This window comes from Pavona decussata, unplaced genomic scaffold, assembly GCF_977016875.1.
Source record: "Pavona decussata unplaced genomic scaffold, jaPavDecu1.1 SCAFFOLD_377, whole genome shotgun sequence".
Classification (NCBI taxonomy): domain Eukaryota; kingdom Metazoa; phylum Cnidaria; class Anthozoa; order Scleractinia; family Agariciidae; genus Pavona; species Pavona decussata.
This window is the reverse complement of record NW_028145752.1, coordinates 98,907-123,096: the sequence shown is the minus strand read 5'-3', so window position 1 is coordinate 123,096 and position 24,190 is coordinate 98,907. Positions and strand designations below refer to the sequence as shown.

General features: G+C 40.4%; 1 protein-coding gene across 1 annotated transcript; it reads right to left on the bottom strand.

The window, feature by feature from the left end:
* Positions 1-858: 858 nt before the first annotated feature.
* On the bottom strand, positions 859-1,831 carry LOC146452158 (uncharacterized). Its single transcript, XM_085098146.1, has one exon. The coding sequence runs from the start codon at positions 1,778-1,780 to the stop codon at positions 1,037-1,039; it is 744 nt and encodes a 247-aa protein (XP_084954272.1). The 5' UTR covers positions 1,781-1,831; the 3' UTR covers positions 859-1,036.
* Between the last annotated feature and the right edge of the window lie 22,359 nt (positions 1,832-24,190).

Below are 24,190 nucleotides of genomic sequence, written 5' to 3'. Positions count from 1 at the left end.
TTAAATTTCTGTACGTTGACACGTTTTCATTTTAAACTTCTATCTTAACCACACTGGGTGGTTCTAAGTTTTGAGTTTGTAGATCAAATCCTAAACGAGGACCATTCAAATGAAAGCTGCTAAGCAGTACTGTACATTCCTGTGTTGCTGTTTATTATGCTATACACCTGCTGGTTCTAAGTTTTTAGTCTGTGCATGAAATCCTAAACTGGGACCATTCAAATGAAAGCTGCTAAGGAGGACTTTCCTGTGGTTCTGCTTATTATGCTATACACTGGCTGGTTCTAACTTTTGAGTCTGTGGATGAAATCCTAAACTGGGAACATTCAAATGAAAGCTGCTGAGCAATACTTTGCTGTGGTGTTGTTTATTATGCTGTGCAAAGTGGTTCTAACTTTTGAGTCTGTGGGTACAATTTTAAATTGTGACCATTCAAATTAAAGCTCTTTATTCAAGTTCTTACTAGTAGCGCTGTTTAGTATGCTGTTCAAGTGGAGTGGCGCTGGCTGCTATGCCTAAGAAGTTCATTCCTGTGGTACTATTTACTATGGCATGTAAAGTGGTTTTTCCTGTAATGCTCATATGAACATCAAAGTAAGGGCTTAATTTCACTCCAGTTGTTTTTTTCTCACCAGTTTCACTTATTATAAAATGGCAAAGATAGTGGTTGAAAGGTGTTGTTCATCTATCTCAAATTGCTGTAAGCAGCTAGGTAATAAGCAAATAAAACTTTGATCGGCCCACGTTTTTATAGTTTATTTCACTGCGTTCAGTTACACAAAAATCCTACAATATCATGGCGAATATAATCTGATGATTACAAAAGTCCGCTTCCAAAACAAATTAGCTATACAGACGGTGGATCTACGCCTAACTGTTCAGTCCAGTTTACTTTGTTAACACTGTAATAGTTTTAGTGTAGGAGAACAAGTCTAATTTTTATACTATGAAAAACTAAGAGAATATGTAAAGTGAAAGGTACAAACATTACTGTCAATAAATGCGGACTTGTACTGGCATGTTAAACTTGAACAGTTTATATCTGCAGGTCGTCAATGTCGGTCTTGACCGCATCCCCCAGCTTCTTAATAACTGTCTCGCGGACTTGGGAATAGAGGTCTTCGTTTAAGGTGAACACCTGGGCTGCCTTGAAAAGATGGATATCTTGCTTGGAGTAAGTGAAGAAGAAGTAGTTATTGGAGACTTGACTGGCCGTGAAATAGGCACCAACGAAGGCAACATTGACCTGGTTGCTCTTGTCGACTGTACACGGAATAATTTGGAAGTTTCCGTGTTTCTCTGAGGCGCTGCTGGAACCAAACAGAGTGATCCCTTCTGAAGATTTTGCCAGGTTATCGATAGTTGCCTTCACGACTGTCATCAATTCGGCTTCAGGTCCGATCAGGGCGCTCAACAGTTCCAGTGTTATCTGGGAAATCTTGAAATCGGACTGAGAAGACTGGTATTCATCGAACTGGAAGCCTTGCAGGACCCATCCAACCTTTCCCATCACGTCAGTGTAAAACTTGTACCAATTTTCAGTGTCATTGAAGCGGTCGTATTTCTTGTTTGCAGCCCGTTGCGCCAGCAGAGTGGAGTATAGGACGTCTTGTTTCTTTTGGCCCGTCACATTGGAGGCAAAGGAAACCAGGCTTCCATTATCGACAAGCCCCTGGGCCTTACCATCGGAAACCGCTGCGGCAGTGCGAGTTGAACTGCGACTTCGCAAGACGGAAGGTTCTTCAAGTTCCAACTCACGTACAAATTTCACTGAAGCCATGACTAGAGCTCGGGAGACAGAAGCTGAGTCAAAGCTAGGCGTTCTGGAAGGTAGGCGTTGACTGTGAACAGAAAGAGGAACAGTGGAAGCCCTCTACTTAAGGAAACGGAAACTACTAAATATGGTCATAAAACCACGCTATTGGTCAGATTATATGAGCGTTTGACACTAGGTCAAGTGAACGCGCAGAATAAACGAGTGGAACAGCAGGGGACACCGAAAGACTTTAATTGCCCCTTCAATATCTGAGGGATTTTTTTTTTTTTAGAGTTAAAGATGTGAAATTAAGTTTCAAGTTAGTTCGGTTTGATGCTCCGTCAGTGCATAGATATTTGCACTAGTTATGAATGAACTTTGGTGGCATGCACTTTGTCTACTGATAGCGCGGTGGACATTGTACCTTACTGTTATGACGAAATCGTCGTTGAAAATCAAGTTATTGCCCCAATAAAGAAACTTACCTAAAAATTCTGCCTTATCTCAATTCGGTAAACGAGTGTTGCTGTCCCTTTAACCATTTTCGCTGCCAAGGAGAGCACAAATAAGTGTTGAAGATTCTCAGTAACATGACTAAAACTTCAGTTAAACCCGGAAAAAAAGAAGCGACAAGGCACTTTCCGCCACAATGTCCGGCACTGGTGCCCCTAATTGGAGGGGTTCCAACATTACCTTCTGGAGGTGCTATTCCGATATTTTTGCGCTTGTAAATGGGCCTCTGCACAAACTGACGTTTCCTTCGATATCACGGAAACACAAGTTAAGTTTCTTGACATAATGTTGCCGTATTCGTGTACCTTGGTAGTTTGCTAGATTTTTTTAAGGGCAGTTTGTTGCAATAGATCTTTAAGCGGATGTTTATTCTTTTTCCTGTCTTTGCCAAGTTGTGTGACGTTGTTATAAAAAACACATTTAATATCATGTTTTGTTTGTGGTCAATTTTTTTAATTAAAGTAATGTACGCCTGGCTGAACACACAAGTGTTTCTCAGAATATTTGGAGTGAGGCACGTACGTTCTTAGTGCTGTCTGGCGACCATTGATCTCCAATAAAGCAGTATTAACTAGTAAAACCCACTACTTAGGCCTATACAGCCGGGGACAGGACTCAGTCTGCATTCAGAGTACCTTTGCGTGAAATGGCCGCGGGTAGATTCGGGATATAGTCACCTACACCGTTGGAAATAGACGACATTCACTAGTAGGAAGCTAATTAGAGTAATGTTCAGCCCATGCAGAACTAACAGAATCCTCCAAGTCGATAGTCGCTTATCTTTGCAGCCGTCGTTCGCTTACATCGTTGAATCGCTCTGTAATAAATCACAAAGTACAGTGTATATACAAACACATTAAGTCCTGGATCAAGTCTTGTTTGCAGCCTGGTTCACGATCGATAAGCTTGCGACCGAACTCCATAATTCAGCTTGCTGCGTGACAAGGGCGTCCTGCCGTATCAACAACACCGACACTTAACTTGATATTCTCGCGAAACTCTTGCGAGAAAAGTCAAGCCTAAGTAAATGTACTTACAGTTTTTTCACCCTCTCGCGAGACGAGTGTCTCGTCTCTCGAGACGAGAGTCTCGTATCGCGAGACGAAAATCTCGTATCGCGAGACGAGAATCTCGTATCGCGAGACGAGAATCGCGTCTCGCGAGAGGGTGGTAACTTACTTTTGAGCGGTACTGTATGAATCGACAAAGACTCAAAAATCAACAAAAAGCTTTTCCAACAAAACTTTTTTATTGAAATTAACAATATATTTGCTATTAGAGGCAAAAAACTTTCAGTTTTTTTGCATGTGTGCAAACACGCATGTAAAATTTGAAGACGCTGAGCCGTGTTTGTACAAGGCGATCACTCGCAGTAAATTCGGGCACGTTTGCGATGAAAATTACAGAAGTCACACAATTCTGGTTCAAATCATCACTTAAACTATTTGTAAAAAGCAAATCAACATCGGAAAACATCATTTACCGTGTTGTCACCATTGTCCTGGTCTTATAAACTCCGTTTGAAGCCAGCGGTTCGGTTTTAACTTTTGAGGCATATTTTGGTAGCCGCGTGGAAATATAAGAGATCACAATGTGAAACGGCTTTTCGCTGTTTTTTAACACCTCCAAGTTCTCTTTTTTGACGGTAGATTATTGTTCACGGGTTATTCCTTTCCATTGTGAGCTTAAAAAAGATGTACTTGCTTTAAAAGTTGAAAAAAACATGTCTTGTAATTTCAGGACCGATTCACGCGCGGCACCATTTTGTAATTTTGCTCAGCTCCATGCGGTAGATTCAGAAGCATCCTTTCCGCTACCCCCTAAAATGCCTTAAAATATGCGCAAAAGACAGATTCTGATTGGGTTATCATTCTACTAGCTATTGTGACCTTTTCAGGATGAAAAAAACCCTGGAGGGGAGGGAGAACGTATCGAGTTTCACGAGCAGAGCATGCGCGAGGGACGGCCGGTTTTGGCCGGTATAGGAGTCAATGGGTTAAGCGCTTATTTGCTGAAGTTGACTTTAGTGTAGTAGCTGCAGTAAACTCGGTAATTTTACCTTGTAACGATTCCTGGACAAATGAATACAGTGATCCAAGATTTCGAATCTTTGGAGCACAAGGATTACAAACGCGATTTGAATGCTTGTCACATTTTACTACCTCAAATCCAGCTCTTTGACCTAAAATTTCACCCTTGCAGCCCTTCCTTTTGGACGGATTAAAAAGATTTTCTGTAGAAATATTACTATTACCAAATGTAACTTTGAAGCTGCAATTACATAGCCTGCATTGTTCGTTCGGATTCATTCGAAATTCTCTATTCCCTCAGCGCAATCCTTCCAAAATGTTTTTAAACTATTTTGGTTCTACATGCATCCTGGAAAGTTTACTTCCGCTAGGAAGACCAAGCCTTTGATTGGTGTATTTGTGACAGCTGTTGACAGGATCAAATGTCGTTACACGCACTCAAGCATGACAAGCAGTGTGAGTGGTTTTCAAAATCCCGGGATTTGTCTGCAAGCGTTTTCTCCTTTCTTCCCAACCCCCTCCCCGCTTACTCGCGCCATTTTCGCGCGGTCCTTGCTCGGAAACAGTACGGAAACGCTCGCTACGCAGGCAACCATATAGAAGCCCCCTAATACTGAAATGCAAAAAAAAAAAATCCTATCCAGATAGTAAGCCCCTCTAAATATATGGCCCCAGGGGTTCTGCATATTAGTTAAAATATAATTTTTGCAAACAAAAGTATAATGCAATCTTGCATAATGTATAGTCATTGTATTACATCGCTGCTGTAGAGTCAAATTATTACTGTTGAGTGTAACACAGATGACTTCAGTGACAAACCTTGCCTATAACACACTGGTCCTTACAACGCTGGTGTAGAGTCAAATTGGTACGGTTGAGTGTAACGGAGATGACTTCGGTGACAAACCTTGGCTATAACACACTGGTCCTTACAATGCTGGTGTAGAGTCCAATTAGTACTGTTGAGTGTAAGCCAGATGACTTCAGTGACAAGCCTTGGCTATAACACACTGGTCCTTACAACGCTGGTGTAGAGTCAAATTAGTACGGTTGAGTGTAAGCCAGATGACTTCAGTGACAAACCTTGTCTATAACACACTGGTCCTTACAATGCTGCTGTAGAGTCAAATTAGTACTGTTGAGTGTAAGCGAGATGACTTCAGTGACAAGCCTTGGCTATAACACACTGGTCCTTACAACGCTAGTGTAGAGTCAAGTTAGTACTGTTGAGTGTAAGCCAGATGACTTCAGTGACAAGCCTTGGCTATAACACACTGGTCCTTACAACGCTGGTGTAGAGTCAAATTAGTACTGTTGAGTGTAAGCCAGATGACTTCAGTGACAAAGCTTGGCTATAACACACTGGTCCTTACAACGCTGGTGTAGAGTCAAGTTAGTACTGTTGAGTGTAAGCCAGATGACTTCAGTGACAAACCTTGTCTATAACACACTGGTCCTTACTTCGCTGGTCTAGAATCAAATTAGTACTGTTGAGTGTAGCACAGATGACTTCAGTGACAAACCTTGTCAATAACACACTGGTCCTTACAACGCTGGTGTAGAGTCAAGTTAGTACTGTTGAGTGTAACACAGATTACTTCAGTGACAAACCTTGTCAATAACACACTGGTCCTTACAACGCTGGTGAAGACTCAAGTTAGTACTGTTGAGTGTAACACAGATTATTTCAGTGACAAACCTTGTCAATAACACACTCGTCCTAACAACGCTGGTGTAGAGTCAAATGTTTAGTGTAACACAGATGACTTTAGTGATAAACCTTGTCTATAACACACTGGTCGTAACAACGCTGGTGTAGAATCAGATTAGTACTGTTGAGTGTAACCCAGATGACTTTAGTGACAAACCTTGTCTATAACACACTGGTCCTTACAATGCTGGTGGAGAGTCAAGTTAGTACTGTTGAGTGTAAGCTGGATGACTTTAGTGACAAGCCTTGGCTATAACACACTGTTGCTTACAATGCTGGTGTAGAGTCAAATTAGTACTGTTGAGTGTAACCCAGATGACTTAACTGACAAACCTTGTCAATAACATGCTGGTCCTTAGCGGGTGTAGAGTCAAATTAGTACTGTTGAACGTAACACAGATGACTTCAGTGACAAACCTTGTCTATAACACACTGGTCCTTACTTCGCTAGTGTAGAGTCAAGTTAGTACTGTTGAGTGTAAGCCAGATGACTTCAGTGACAAACCTTGGCTATAACACACTAGTCCTTACAACGCTGGTGTAGAATCAAATTAGTACTGTTGAGTGTAACAGAGATGACTTCAGTGACAAACCTTGTCAATAACACACTGGTCCTTACCACGCTGGTGTAGAGTCAAGTTAGTACTGTTGAGTGTAACAGAGATGACTTCAGTGACAAACCTTGTCAATAACACACTTGTCCTTACAACGCTGGTGTAGATTCAAGTTAGTACTGTTGAGTGTAACACAGATTATTTCAGTGACAAACCTTGTCTATAACACACTGGTCCTTACTTCGCTAGTGTAGAGGCAAGTTAGTACTGTTGAGTGTAAGCCAGATGACTTCAGTGACAAACCTTGGCTATAACACACTAGTCCTTACAACGCTGGTGTAGAATCAAATTAGTACTGTTGAGTGTAACAGAGATGACTTCAGTGACAAACCTTGTCAATAACACACTGGTCCTTACCACGCTGGTGTAGAGTCAAGTTAGTACTGTTGAGTGTAACACAGATTACTTCAGTGACAAACCTTGTCAATAACACACTGGTCCTTACAACGCTGGTGAAGAGTCAAGTTAGTACTGTTGAGTGTAACACAGATTATTTCAGTGACAAACCTTGTCAATAACACACTCGTCCTAACAACGCTGGTGTAGAGTCAAATGTTTAGTGTAACACAGATGACTTTAGTGACAAACCTTGTCTATAACAAACTGGTCGTAACAACGCTGGTGTAGAATCAGATTAGTACTGTTGAGTGTAACCCAGATGACTTTAGTGACAAACCTTGTCTATAACACACTGGTCCTTACAATGCTGGTGTAGAGTCAAATTAGTACTGTTTAGTGTAACCCAGATGACTTCAGTGCAAACCTTGTCAATAACACACTGGTCCTTACAATGCTGGTGGAGAGTCAAGTTAGTACTGTTGAGTGTAAGCTAGATGACTTTAGTGACAAGCCTTGGCTATAACACACTGGTGCTTACAATGCTGGTGTAGAGTCAAATTCGTACTGTTGAGTGTAAGCTAGATGACTTTAGTGACAAGCCTTGGCTATAACACACTGGTGCTTACAATGCTGGTGTAGAATCAAATTAGTACTGTTGAGTGTAACAGAGATGACTTCAGTGACAAACCTTGTCAATAACACACTGGTCCTTACCACGGTGGTGTAGAGTCAAATTAGTACTGTTGAACGTAACACAGATGACTTCAGTGACAAACCTTGTCTATAACACACTGGTCCTTACTTCGCTAGTGTAGAGTCAAGTTAGTACTGTTGAGTGTAAGCCAGATGACTTCAGTGACAAACCTTGGCTATAACACACTAGTCCTTACAACGCTGGTGTAGAATCAAATTAGTACTGTTGAGTGTAACAGAGATGACTTCAGTGACAAACCTTGTCAATAACACACTGGTCCTTACCACGCTGGTGTAGAGTCAAGTTAGTACTGTTGAGTGTAACAGAGATGACTTCAGTGACAAACCTTGTCAATAACACACTGGTCCTTAGAACGCTGGTGTAGATTCAAGTTAGTACTGTTGAGTGTAACACAGATTATTTCAGTGACAAACCTTGTCTAAAACACACTGGTCCTTACTTCGCTAGTGTAGAGTCAAGTTAGTACTGTTGAGTGTAAGCCAGATGACTTCAGTGACAAACCTTGGCTATAACACACTAGTCCTTACAACGCTGGTGTAGAATCAAATTAGTACTGTTGAGTGTAACAGAGATGACTTCAGTGACAAACCTTGTCAATAACACACTGGTCCTTACCACGCTGGTGTAGAGTCAAGTTAGTACTGTTGAGTGTAACACAGATTACTTCAGTGACAAACCTTGTCAATAACACACTGGTCCTTACAACGCTGGTGAAGAGTCAAGTTAGTACTGTTGAGTGTAACACAGATTATTTCAGTGACAAACCTTGTCAATAACACACTCGTCCTAACAACGCTGGTGTAGAGTCAAATGTTTAGTGTAACACAGATGACTTTAGTGATAAACCTTGTCTATAACACACTGGTCGTAACGACGCTGGTGTAGAATCAGATTAGTACTGTTGAGTGTAACCCAGATGACTTTAGTGACAAACCTTGTCTATAACACACTGGTCCTTACAATGCTGGTGGAGAGTCAAGTTAGTACTGTTGAGTGTAAGCTAGATGACTTTAGTGACAAGCCTTGGCTATAACACACTGGTGCTTACAATGCTGGTGTAGAGTCAAATTAGTACTGTTGAGTGTAACCCAGATGACTTAAGTGACAAACCTTGTCAATAACATGCTGGTCCTTAGCGGGTGTAGAGTCAAATTAGTACTGTTGAACGTAACACAGATGACTTCAGTGACAAACCTTGTCTATAACACACTGGTCCTTACTTCGCTAGTGTAGAGTCAAGTTAGTACTGTTGAGTGTAAGCCAGATGACTTCAGTGACAAACCTTGGCTATAACACACTAGTCCTTACAACGCTGGTGTAGAATCAAATTAGTACTGTTGAGTGTAACAGAGATGACTTCAGTGACAAACCTTGTCAATAACACACTGGTCCTTACCACGCTGGTGTAGAGTCAAGTTAGTACTGTTGAGTGTAACAGAGATGACTTCAGTGACAAACCTTGTCAATAACACACTCGTCCTAACAACGCTGGTGTAGAGTCAAATGTTTAGTGTAACACAGATGACTTTAGTGATAAACCTTGTCTATAACACACTGGTCGTAACAACGCTGGTGTAGAATCAGATTAGTACTGTTGAGTGTAACCCAGATGACTTTAGTGACAAACCTTGTCTATAACACACTGGTCCTTACAATGCTGGTGGAGAGTCAAGTTAGTACTGTTGAGTGTAAGCTAGATGACTTTAGTGACAAGCCTTGGCTATAAAACACTGGTGCTTACAATGCTGGTGTAGAGTCAAATTAGTACTGTTGAGTGTAACCCAGATGACTTAAGTGACAAACCTTGTCAATAACATGCTGGTCCTTAGCGGGTGTAGAGTCAAATTAGTACTGTTGAACGTAACACAGATGACTTCAGTGACAAACCTTGTCTATAACACACTGGTCCTTACTTCGCTAGTGTAGAGTCAAGTTAGTACTGTTGAGTGTAAGCCAGATGACTTCAGTGACAAACCTTGGCTATAACACACTAGTCCTTACAACGCTGGTGTAGAATCAAATTAGTACTGTTGAGTGTAACAGAGATGACTTCAGTGACAAACCTTGTCAATAACACACTGGTCCTTACCACGCTGGTGTAGAGTCAAGTTAGTACTGTTGAGTGTAACACAGATTACTTCAGTGACAAACCTTGTCAATAACACACTGGTCCTTACAACGCTGGTGAAGAGTCAAGTTAGTACTGTTGAGTGTAACACAGATTATTTCAGTGACAAACCTTGTCAATAACACACTCGTCCTAACAACGCTGGTGTAGAGTCAAATGTTTAGTGTAACACAGATGACTTTAGTGACAAACCTTGTCTATAACACACTGGTCGTAACAACGCTGGTGTAGAATCAGATTAGTACTGTTGAGTGTAACCCAGATGACTTTAGTGACAAACCTTGTCTATAACACACTGGTCCTTACAATGCTGGTGTAGAGTCAAATTAGTACTGTTTAGTGTAACCCAGATGACTTCAGTGCAAACCTTGTCAATAACACACTGGTCCTTACAATGCTGGTGGAGAGTCAAGTTAGTACTGTTGAGTGTAAGCTAGATGACTTTAGTGACAAGCCTTGGCTATAAAACACTGGTGCTTACAATGCTGGTGTAGAGTCAAATTCGTACTGTTGAGTGTAAGCTAGATGACTTTAGTGACAAGCCTTGGCTATAACACACTGGTGCTTACAATGCTGGTGTAGAGTCAAATTAGTACTGTTGAGTGTAACAGAGATGACTTCAGTGACAAACCTTGTCAATAACACACTGGTCCTTACCACGCTGGTGTAGAGTCAAATTAGTACTGTTGAACGTAACACAGATGACTTCAGTGACAAACCTTGTCTATAACACACTGGTCCTTACTTCGCTAGTGTAGAGTCAAGTTAGTACTGTTGAGTGTAAGCCAGATGACTTCAGTGACAAACCTTGGCTATAACACACTACTCCTTACAACACTGGTGTAGAATCAAATTAGTACTGTTGAGTGTAACAGAGATGACTTCAGTGACAAACCTTGTCAATAACACACTGGTCCTTACCACGCTGGTGTAGAGTCAAGTTAGTACTGTTGAGTGTAACAGAGATGACTTCAGTGACAAACCTTGTCAATAACACACTGGTCCTTAGAACGCTGGTGTAGATTCAAGTTAGTACTGTTGAGTGTAACACAGATTATTTCAGTGACAAACCTTGTCTAAAACACACTGGTCCTTACTTCGCTAGTGTAGAGTCAAGTTAGTACTGTTGAGTGTAAGCCAGATGACTTCAGTGACAAACCTTGGCTATAACACACTAGTCCTTACAACGCTGGTGTAGAATCAAATTAGTACTGTTGAGTGTAACAGAGATGACTTCAGTGACAAACCTTGTCAATAACACACTGGTCCTTACCACGCTCGTGTAGAGTCAAGTTAGTACTGTTGAGTGTAAAACAGATTATTTCAGTGACAAACCTTGTCAATAACACACTCGTCCTAACAACGCTGGTGTAGAGTCAAATGTTTAGTGTAACACAGATGACTTTAGTGATAAACCTTGTCTATAACACACTGGTCGTAACAACGCTGGTGTAGAATCAGATTAGTACTGTTGAGTGTAACCCAGATGACTTTAGTGACAAACCTTGTCTATAACACACTGGTCCTTACAATGCTGGTGGAGAGTCAAGTTAGTACTGTTGAGTGTAAGCTAGATGACTTTAGTGACAAGCCTTGGCTATAAAACACTGGTGCTTACAATGCTGGTGTAGAGTAAAATTAGTACTGTTGAGTGTAACCCAGATGACTTAAGTGACAAACCTTGTCAATAACATGCTGGTCCTTAGCGGGTGTAGAGTCAAATTAGTACTGTTGAACGTAACACAGATGACTTCAGTGACAAACCTTGTCTATAACACACTGGTCCTTACTTCGCTAGTGTAGAGTCAAGTTAGTACTGTTGAGTGTAAGCCAGATGACTTCAGTGACAAACCTTGGCTATAACACACTAGTCCTTACAACGCTGGTGTAGAATCAAATTAGTACTGTTGAGTGTAACAGAGATGACTTCAGTGACAAACCTTGTCAATAACACACTGGTCCTTACCACGCTGGTGTAGAGTCAAATTAGTACTGTTGAACGTAACACAGATGACTTCAGTGACAAACCTTGTCTATAACACACTGGTCCTTACTTCGCTAGTGTAGAGTCAAGTTAGTACTGTTGAGTGTAAGCCAGATGACTTCAGTGACAAACCTTGGCTATAACACACTAGTCCTTACAACGCTGGTGTAGAATCAAATTAGTACTGTTGAGTGTAACAGAGATGACTTCAGTGACAAACCTTGTCAATAACACACTGGTCCTTACCACGCTGGTGTAGAGTCAAGTTAGTACTGTTGAGTGTAACAGAGATGACTTCAGTGACAAACCTTGTCAATAACACACTGGTCCTTACAACGCTGGTGTAGATTCAAGTTAGTACTGTTGAGTGTAACACAGATTATTTCAGTGACAAACCTTGTCTAAAACACACTGGTCCTTACTTCGCTAGTGTAGAGTCAAGTTAGTACTGTTGAGTGTAAGCCAGATGACTTCAGTGACAAACCTTGGCTATAACACACTAGTCCTTACAACGCTGGTGTAGAATCAAATTAGTACTGTTGAGTGTAACAGAGATGACTTCAGTGACAAACCTTGTCAATAACACACTGGTCCTTACCACGCTGGTGTAGAGTCAAGTTAGTACTGTTGAGTGTAACACAGATTACTTCAGTGACAAACCTTGTCAATAACACACTGGTCCTTACAACGCTGGTGAAGAGTCAAGTTAGTACTGTTGAGTGTAACACAGATTATTTCAGTGACAAACCTTGTCAATAACACACTCGTCCTAACAACGCTGGTGTAGAGTCAAATGTTTAGTGTAACACAGATGACTTTAGTGATAAACCTTGTCTATAACACACTGGTCGTAACGACGCTGGTGTAGAATCAGATTAGTACTGTTGAGTGTAACCCAGATGACTTTAGTGACAAACCTTGTCTATAACACACTGGTCCTTACAATGCTGGTGGAGAGTCAAGTTAGTACTGTTGAGTGTAAGCTAGATGACTTTAGTGACAAGCCTTGGCTATAACACACTGGTGCTTACAATGCTGGTGTAGAGTCAAATTAGTACTGTTGAGTGTAACCCAGATGACTTAAGTGACAAACCTTGTCAATAACATGCTGGTCCTTAGCGGGTGTAGAGTCAAATTAGTACTGTTGAACGTAACACAGATGACTTCAGTGACAAACCTTGTCTATAACACACTGGTCCTTACTTCGCTAGTGTAGAGTCAAGTTAGTACTGTTGAGTGTAAGCCAGATGACTTCAGTGACAAACCTTGGCTATAACACACTAGTCCTTACAACGCTGGTGTAGAATCAAATTAGTACTGTTGAGTGTAACAGAGATGACTTCAGTGACAAACCTTGTCAATAACACACTGGTCCTTACCACGCTGGTGTAGAGTCAAGTTAGTACTGTTGAGTGTAACAGAGATGACTTCAGTGACAAACCTTGTCAATAACACACTCGTCCTAACAACGCTGGTGTAGAGTCAAATGTTTAGTGTAACACAGATGACTTTAGTGATAAACCTTGTCTATAACACACTGGTCGTAACAACGCTGGTGTAGAATCAGATTAGTACTGTTGAGTGTAACCCAGATGACTTTAGTGACAAACCTTGTCTATAACACACTGGTCCTTACAATGCTGGTGGAGAGTCAAGTTAGTACTGTTGAGTGTAAGCTAGATGACTTTAGTGACAAGCCTTGGCTATAAAACACTGGTGCTTACAATGCTGGTGTAGAGTCAAATTAGTACTGTTGAGTGTAACCCAGATGACTTAAGTGACAAACCTTGTCAATAACATGCTGGTCCTTAGCGGGTGTAGAGTCAAATTAGTACTGTTGAACGTAACACAGATGACTTCAGTGACAAACCTTGTCTATAACACACTGGTCCTTACTTCGCTAGTGTAGAGTCAAGTTAGTACTGTTGAGTGTAAGCCAGATGACTTCAGTGACAAACCTTGGCTATAACACACTAGTCCTTACAACGCTGGTGTAGAATCAAATTAGTACTGTTGAGTGTAACAGAGATGACTTCAGTGACAAACCTTGTCAATAACACACTGGTCCTTACCACGCTGGTGTAGAGTCAAGTTAGTACTGTTGAGTGTAACACAGATTACTTCAGTGACAAACCTTGTCAATAACACACTGGTCCTTACAACGCTGGTGAAGAGTCAAGTTAGTACTGTTGAGTGTAACACAGATTATTTCAGTGACAAACCTTGTCAATAACACACTCGTCCTAACAACGCTGGTGTAGAGTCAAATGTTTAGTGTAACACAGATGACTTTAGTGACAAACCTTGTCTATAACACACTGGTCGTAACAACGCTGGTGTAGAATCAGATTAGTACTGTTGAGTGTAACCCAGATGACTTTAGTGACAAACCTTGTCTATAACACACTGGTCCTTACAATGCTGGTGTAGAGTCAAATTAGTACTGTTTAGTGTAACCCAGATGACTTCAGTGCAAACCTTGTCAATAACACACTGGTCCTTACAATGCTGGTGGAGAGTCAAGTTAGTACTGTTGAGTGTAAGCTAGATGACTTTAGTGACAAGCCTTGGCTATAAAACACTGGTGCTTACAATGCTGGTGTAGAGTCAAATTCGTACTGTTGAGTGTAAGCTAGATGACTTTAGTGACAAGCCTTGGCTATAACACACTGGTGCTTACAATGCTGGTGTAGAGTCAAATTAGTACTGTTGAGTGTAACAGAGATGACTTCAGTGACAAACCTTGTCAATAACACACTGGTCCTTACTTCGCTGGTGTAGAGTCAAATTAGTACTGTTGAACGTAACACAGATGACTTCAGTGACAAACCTTGTCTATAACACACTGGTCCTTACTTCGCTAGTGTAGAGTCAAGTTAGTACTGTTGAGTGTAAGCCAGATGACTTCAGTGACAAACCTTGGCTATAACACACTACTCCTTACAACACTGGTGTAGAATCAAATTAGTACTGTTGAGTGTAACAGAGATGACTTCAGTGACAAACCTTGTCAATAACACACTGGTCCTTACCACGCTGGTGTAGAGTCAAGTTAGTACTGTTGAGTGTAACAGAGATGACTTCAGTGACAAACCTTGTCAATAACACACTGGTCCTTAGAACGCTGGTGTAGATTCAAGTTAGTACTGTTGAGTGTAACACAGATTATTTCAGTGACAAACCTTGTCTAAAACACACTGGTCCTTACTTCGCTAGTGTAGAGTCAAGTTAGTACTGTTGAGTGTAAGCCAGATGACTTCAGTGACAAACCTTGGCTATAACACACTAGTCCTTACAACGCTGGTGTAGAATCAAATTAGTACTGTTGAGTGTAACAGAGATGACTTCAGTGACAAACCTTGTCAATAACACACTGGTCCTTACCACGCTCGTGTAGAGTCAAGTTAGTACTGTTGAGTGTAACACAGATTACTTCAGTGACAAACCTTGTCAATAACACACTGGTCCTTACAACGCTGGTGAAGAGTCAAGTTAGTACTGTTGAGTGTAAAACAGATTATTTCAGTGACAAACCTTGTCAATAACACACTCGTCCTAACAACGCTGGTGTAGAGTCAAATGTTTAGTGTAACACAGATGACTTTAGTGATAAACCTTGTCTATAACACACTGGTCGTAACAACGCTGGTGTAGAATCAGATTAGTACTGTTGAGTGTAACCCAGATGACTTTAGTGACAAACCTTGTCTATAACACACTGGTCCTTACAATGCTGGTGGAGAGTCAAGTTAGTACTGTTGAGTGTAAGCTAGATGACTTTAGTGACAAGCCTTGGCTATAAAACACTGGTGCTTACAATGCTGGTGTAGAGTAAAATTAGTACTGTTGAGTGTAACCCAGATGACTTAAGTGACAAACCTTGTCAATAACATGCTGGTCCTTAGCGGGTGTAGAGTCAAATTAGTACTGTTGAACGTAACACAGATGACTTCAGTGACAAACCTTGTCTATAACACACTGGTCCTTACTTCGCTAGTGTAGAGTCAAGTTAGTACTGTTGAGTGTAAGCCAGATGACTTCAGTGACAAACCTTGGCTATAACACACTAGTCCTTACAACGCTGGTGTAGAATCAAATTAGTACTGTTGAGTGTAACAGAGATGACTTCAGTGACAAACCTTGTCAATAACACACTGGTCCTTACCACGCTGGTGTAGAGTCAAGTTAGTACTGTTGAGTGTAACAGAGATGACTTCAGTGACAAACCTTGTCAATAACACACTGGTCCTTACAACGCTGGTGTAGATTCAAGTTAGTACTGTTGAGTGTAACACAGATTCTTTCAGTCACAAACCTTGTCTATAACACACTGGTCCTTACTTCGCTAGTGTGGAGGCAAGTTAGTACTGTTGAGTGTAAGCCAGATGACTTCAGTGACAAACCTTGGCTATAACACACTAGTCCTTACAACGCTGGTGTAGAATCAAATTAGTACTGTTGAGTGTAACAGAGATGACTTCAGTGACAAACCTTGTCAATAACACACTGGTCCTTACCACGCTGGTGTAGAGTCAAGTTAGTACTGTTGAGTGTAACACAGATTACTTCAGTGACAAACCTTGTCAATAACACACTGGTCCTTACAACGCTGGTGAAGAGTCAAGTTAGTACTGTTGAGTGTAACACAGATTATTTCAGTGACAAACCTTGTCAATAACACACTCGTCCTAACAACGCTGGTGTAGAGTCAAATGTTTAGTGTAACACAGATGACTTTAGTGACAAACCTTGTCTATAACACACTGGTCGTAACAACGCTGGTGTAGAATCAGATTAGTACTGTTGAGTGTAACCCAGATGACTTTAGTGACAAACCTTGTCTATAACACACTGGTCCTTACAATGCTGGTGTAGAGTCAAATTAGTACTGTTTAGTGTAACCCAGATGACTTCAGTGCAAACCTTGTCAATAACACACTGGTCCTTACAATGCTGGTGGAGAGTCAAGTTAGTACTGTTGAGTGTAAGCTAGATGACTTTAGTGACAAGCCTTGGCTATAAAACACTGGTGCTTACAATGCTGGTGTAGAGTCAAATTCGTACTGTTGAGTGTAAGCTAGATGACTTTAGTGACAAGCCTTGGCTATAACACACTGGTGCTTACAATGCTGGAGTAGAATCAAATTAGTACTGTTGAGTGTAACAGAGATGACTTCAGTGACAAACCTTGTCAATAACACACTGGTCCTTACCACGCTGGTGTAGAGTCAAATTAGTACTGTTGAACGTAACACAGATGACTTCAGTGACAAACCTTGTCTATAACACACTGGTCCTTACTTCGCTAGTGTAGAGTCAAGTTAGTACTGTTGAGTGTAAGCCAGATGACTTCAGTGACAAACCTTGGCTATAACACACTAGTCCTTACAACGCTGGTGTAGAATCAAATTAGTACTGTTGAGTGTAACAGAGATGACTTCAGTGACAAACCTTGTCAATAACACACTGGTCCTTACCACGCTGGTGTAGAGTCAAGTTAGTACTGTTGAGTGTAACAGAGATGACTTCAGTGACAAACCTTGTCAATAACACACTGGTCCTTACAACGCTGGTGTAGATTCAAGTTAGTACTGTTGAGTGTAACACAGATTATTTCAGTGACAAACCTTGTCTAAAACACACTGGTCCTTACTTCGCTAGTGTAGAGTCAAGTTAGTACTGTTGAGTGTAAGCCAGATGACTTCAGTGACAAACCTTGGCTATAACACACTAGTCCTTACAACGCTGGTGTAGAATCAAATTAGTACTGTTGAGTGTAACAGAGATGACTTCAGTGACAAACCTTGTCAATAACACACTGGTCCTTACCACGCTGGTGTAGAGTCAAGTTAGTACTGTTGAGTGTAACACAGATTACTTCAGTGACAAACCTTGTCAATAACACACTGGTCCTTACAACGCTGGTGAAGAGTCAAGTTAGTACTGTTGAGTGTAACACAGATTATTTCAGTGACAAACCTTGTCAATAACACACTCGTCCTAACAACGCTGGTGTAGAGTCAAATGTTTAGTGTAACACAGATGACTTTAGTGATAAACCTTGTCTATAACACACTGGTCGTAACAACGCTGGTGTAGAATCAGATTAGTACTGTTGAGTGTAACCCAGATGACTTTAGTGACAAACCTTGTCTATAACACACTGGTCCTTACAATGCTGGTGGAGAGTCAAGTTAGTACTGTTGAGTGTCAGCTAGATGACTTTAGTGACAAGCCTTGGCTATAAAACACTGGTGCTTACAATGCTGGTGTAGAGTCAAATTAGTACTGTTGAGTGTAACCCAGATGACTTAAGTGACAAACCTTGTCAATAACATGCTGGTCCTTAGCGGGTGTAGAGTCAAATTAGTACTGTTGAACGTAACACAGATGACTTCAGTGACAAACCTTGTCAATAACACACTGGTCCTTACCACGCTGGTGTAGAGTCAAGTTAGTACTGTTGAGTGTAACAGAGATGACTTCAGTGACAAACCTTGTCAATAACACACTGGTCCTTACAACGCTGGTGTAGATTCAAGTTAGTACTGTTGAGTGTAACACAGATTATTTCAGTGACAAACCTTGTCTATAACACACTCGTCCTAACAACGCTGGTGTAGAGTCAAATGTTTAGTGTAACACAGATGACTTTAGTGACAAACCTTGTCTATAACACACTGGTCGTAACAACGCTGGTGTAGAATCAGATTAGTACTGTTGAGTGTAACCCAGATGACTTTAGTGACAAACCTTGTCTATAACACACTGGTCCTTACAATGCTGGTGTAGAGTCAAATTAGTACTGTTTAGTGTAACCCAGATGACTTCAGTGCAAACCTTGTCAATAACACACTGGTCCTTACAATGCTGGTGGAGAGTCAAGTTAGTACTGTTGAGTGTAAGCTAGATGACTTTAGTGACAAGCCTTGGCTATAAAACACTGGTGCTTACAATGCTGGTGTAGAGTCAAATTCGTACTGTTGAGTGTAAGCTAGATGACTTTAGTGACAAGCCTTGGCTATAACACACTGGTGCTTACAATGCTGGTGTAGAATCAAATTAGTACTGTTGAGTGTAACAGAGATGACTTCAGTGACAAACCTTGTCAATAACACACTGGTCCTTACCACGCTGGTGTAGAGTCAAATTAGTACTGTTGAACGTAACACAGATGACTTCAGTGACAAACCTTGTCTATAACACACTGGTCCTTACTTCGCTAGTGTAGAGTCAAGTTAGTACTGTTGAGGTTAAGCCAGATGACTTCAGTGACAAACCTTGGCTATAACACACTACTCCTTACAACGCTGGTGTAGAATCAAATTAGTACTGTTGAGTGTAACAGAGATGACTTCAGTGACAAACCTTGTCAATAACACACTGGTCCTTACCACGCTGGTGTAGAGTCAAGTTAGTACTGTTGAGTGTAACAGAGATGACTTCAGTGACAAACCTTGTCAATAACACACTGGTCCTTACAACGCTGGTGTAGATTCAAGTTAGTACTGTTGAGTGTAACACAGATTATTTCAGTGACAAACCTTGTCTAAAACACACTGGTCCTTACTTCGCTAGTGTAGAGTCAAGTTAGTACTGTTGAGTGTAAGCCAGATGACTTCAGTGACAAACCTTGGCTATAACACACTAGTCCTTAGAACGCTGGTGTAGAATCAAATTAGTACTGTTGAGTGTAACAGAGATGACTTCAGTGACAAACCTTGTCAATAACACACTGGTCCTTACCACGCTGGTGTAGAGTCAAGTTAGTACTGTTGAGTGTAACACAGATTACTTCAGTGACAAACCTTGTCAATAACACACTGGTCCTTACAACGCTGGTGAAGAGTCAAGTTAGTACTGTTGAGTGTAACACAGATTATTTCAGTGACAAACCTTGTCAATAACACACTCGTCCTAACAACGCTGGTGTAGAGTCAAATGTTTAGTGTAACACAGATGACTTTATTGACTAACCTTGTCTATAACACACTGGTCGTAACAACGTTGGTGTAGAATCAGATTAGTACTGTTGAGTGTAACCCAGATGACTTTAGTGACAAACCTTGTCTATAACACACTGGTCCTTACAATGCTGGTGTAGAGTCAAATTAGTACTGTTTAGTGTAACCCAGATGACTTCAGTGCAAACCTTGTCAATAACACACTGGTCCTTACAATGCTGGTGGAGAGTCAAGTTAGTACTGTTGAGTGTAAGCTAGATGACTTTAGTGACAAACCTTGGCTATAACACACTGGTGCTTACAATGCTGGGGTAGAGTCAAATTAGTACTGTTGAGTGTAACCCAGATGACTTAAGTGACAAACCTTGTCAATAACATGCTGGTCCTTAGCGGGTGTAGAGTCAAATTAGTACTGTTGAACGTAACACAGATGACTTCAGTGACAAACCTTGTCTATAACACACTGGTCCTTACTTCGCTAGTGTAGAGTCAAGTTAGTACTGTTGAGTGTAAGCCAGATGACTTCAGTGACAAACCTTGGCTATAACACACTAGTCCTCACAACGCTGGTGTAGAGTCAAATTAGTACTGTTGAGTGTAACACAGATGACTTCAGTGACAAACCTTGTCAATAACACGCTAGGCTCAGTTGATCAAAGCCCGATTAACCTTATCCTTCATTTATGTTATCCTTGATTTGAGTTTATTTACTTATTTGTAAGGATTCTTCCAAAATATTTTTTCCGGTAGTTTTGACTTAGACGTTTCTTTGCCATTAGCTTACAATTAGCTTTAAAATATTTTTAATGAGCAAGAAACTTCAGTCAATCCTTAACCGTGGATTAGCTTTAATCGGCTTTTGAACAACCGGGCCCTGGTCCTTACAATGGTGGTGTAGAGTCAAATTAGTACTGTTAAGTGTAACACAGATGACTTCAATGACAAACCTTGTCTATAACACACTGGTCCTTACAATGCTGGTGTAGAGTCAAATTAGTACTGTTAAGTGTAACACAGATGACTTCAATGACAAACCTTGTCAACAATACACTAGTCCTTGCATCGCTGGTGTAGAGTTAAGTTAGTATTGTTAAGTGTAACAGAGATGACTTCAGTGACAAACCCTGTCAATAACACACTGGTCCTTACATCCCTGGTGTAGAGTTAAGCTAGTACTGTGAAGTGTAACACAGATGACTCCAGTGACAAACCTTGGTCCTTACAACGCTGGTGTAGAGTCAAACTAGTAATGTTAAGTGTTATAGAGATGTCTTCAGTGACAAACCTCGTTGATAACACACTGGTCCTGTCAATGCTGGTGTAGTACTATTAAGGTCCAGCTGAAAACAGTTTTCTAGTATACAGGTGTAAGCAAATGTTACTTGCAAACCACGTGCTCCTAGGTGCACAATATTAGCATGGTGCAGAATTAACTTAGAAGGAATGTGTTTTAATACTTGTGTTTGAGCTATGTTTAGTTGCTGTTGCCATGGCAATGCCGAAAGCTACTAATCGTCCATAAATAAGAGGTTTCTTTTATTTTTAGACTCATTCTTTTCTCATTCTTTTTTTTTTGACAATGCTGGTGTAGAGTTAAGTTAGTACTGTTAAGTGTAACAGAGATGACTTCAGTGATGGGGTGCTTAGAACAGCAAAGTTGTTATTCTTAATTAAATTTGTGCATGCCACGATCATCTTCCCAATGCGTGCACTGTGTGGAAATTAATATCATCTGTTTAATGAAACTTTTCACAAAAAAGCTTAAACATTGATTTGTATTGCCTTAATAAAGCGTGAAAAGAGTTGTATTATTGAAATTCACTGTAAGCGAACTGGCATTTGATATTGGGTGCTTATTTATTACCAGTGAAGACATGGTCTATAATAATGAAGTTTGTTTCTAAAATACTTGCTCCTAGCAAAGAGTTTCCGAAATATCAAACCAAAAGGAGTAAAAAAAGAAAACAGGGAAACTCAGTGTGGAAGTCGCATTCTGATTATACTTGACGATGCATTAACAAACAATAAAATTAGCTCTTTGGCCTATGTACCACGCGCTCTTTTTGACATTATTTACATTTTATATACAGTGAAGTGATTCTCTAAGTAATTTTTAGCTGAAAAGCGAGAATGTTTTTCAGAATGCTGTAAAGAAATTGGCAAATCCATGTATCTGTTTAGCGAACGGAAAATGTTTATTGATTGTTCGTTAGTTTGCAGGATGGGAAGTTGTTTTTAAAAATCGGGCGCGTTGTGACCATAGTGATTCATTTCTCTAGCTTCCCCGGGGAAAGTTAAAATATCTCACCTACTTTAAAGAGTTTACGATCTTCGGAAACATACCTTATTGTCAGAAATTGTTTGACAAGAGAGAGAACAATAGCTTGAACACATGAATACTAAGCGACCCCAAAATACGGGTGACACACTTAAATTGGTGTGAAGTTGTTTAATGATGTGACTCCAGCTGGCATCCTCTTTGCTTTTATATAATGCTTTTATAATTATGCAGCTGGAGCACCCATTATAAAAAGTTTCGATCCATCTTTTAAGCTGAGGGCCGAAATTAACCGCTTTTAATAAACGTCTTGCTTAAGAAATGCCAATCGACTGAATCAAAAGCCTTTTTGAAATCAATGAATATAGCTTAGCTAGGTATAGCTTCTAAGGAAGATACCCATAGTGTATTTTCAATCAGACTGATGTTTTGTCCTATATATCAACTTTTAATATATCCGGTTTGGACTTCACTGATTAGTTTTTGGAGAAGTTAAGAGATCCGGCCTGCGATGGTTTTGGCAGCAATCTTATAATCGATATTAAGAAGTGATATTGGCAGGTAGGTTTTTTTCAGTACAGCTTTGATGATTCCTTGCTTTTGAGTAATATTTAGTTGCCTGTGCTTGAGGCCCTAGTTGAAGCTTTCAACCATTTTATCCCCTAATAAAGGCCAGAAGTGTACTGCTTTAGGGTTTGTAAACATTCTTCTTGGGTAAGAGGCAATTCAAGCTCTTCTTGTTCGTTCTCGTTTAATTTAGTTAAACTAGGATGGTTAAAGAATAGATTGTCGTGTTACATCCCTGGTAGATACTTCTGTATACAGACTTTGGTAGAAGGGCTTTTGATGCGCTTAAATTTCATCAGAGTTTGTGATTCCCTGACCATGCTCCAGTTAAAGTCCGGATATATATGATTTAGAATTTTGCCATTTTTCTTAGTTTAGGAAACATTTGGTATTTTTTCCCCTTGTTTGTGCCATCAAGTTTGATCTTGTTCGCTTTCTTATAATGGCTCCTTTGGTTTTATATGCTGCTAGCTTATCAAGCCTCGATCTGAGACAGTATAGCTTCGTGATGTTCTCTTCTGTTCTATGTGTCGCTAGTATTTACAACAGGCTGTCAATGTGATCGGAAAGCTCTTTTTCAGCAACTCTGCGTTCCCTATTTTTCCTCTTGCAATATTGCACACAGAATCCTCTTATTTCCATTTTGATCATGTCCCAGATGAGACTTTGTCCTTAAAATAACAATATTTGCTTCTGTATTCGGAGATCCTATTTTCTAGCACCAGGGCCTCTTGGGACATTATCGTTGGATCAGAGATTTAAAACTATTGCCAAGTGATCAGAAAGTGTGGAGTTATGATTCTGTCGAAACCAACCAATAGTCTAGCCTACATTGTACTTTTAAAGCTTTATCACGTCATGTGAATTGTTTTTGGCGCCTCCAAACATCCTGAAGATTCAAACATTTGCATGAATTTGTGATTTTGCTTTCTATTGATGCCACAACCACCAGACTTATCTTGACTTATCTTATTGAAGTCACCACCAATGATCACGTCACCAGTGGAGCAAGTGTTCATACGAATGTGTAAAAAGTTTGAATATAAGGGTTTTTGTTCTGAAACATTACTCCGGCTGTAGATGTTACACAAGTAGAAGTTAGTATCATTTATGGCGACCTGAAGCAAAAGGTATCTTCCATTCTTGTCAGCAGTTACTGTATATGATTCGTGCGTATGTCTTATTTAGGGTTAAATAGAATTATGACACCCCTCATGTGATTTGTGCCATGAGATATTATCTATGGCTTCACTTACAATATTGTGCTGCAACTAAAAATGAACCAATCAGAACACAAAGCAAACATAGTGCAGCAGGTGGCAAGCATGAGAAAACTTGGGAATGAGAGTGAAGTAACACTCATGACTGCAGGTAGCTCAAATCACACCATTTCTATTTTGACATACAGCATAATTACTTTGCCTGTATCTACTAAACTCCAAGACGAAAACAAAAACAACCAAACAAAAAAAATTGTATTAATAAAAACGATTCCTTTTCCTCCCCCACCATCTGCACGTGGGTCTCCGAGGATAATTAGGAGACATATATAAATTGACAGAATGTTAGCATATCCATTTTGACCAGAATT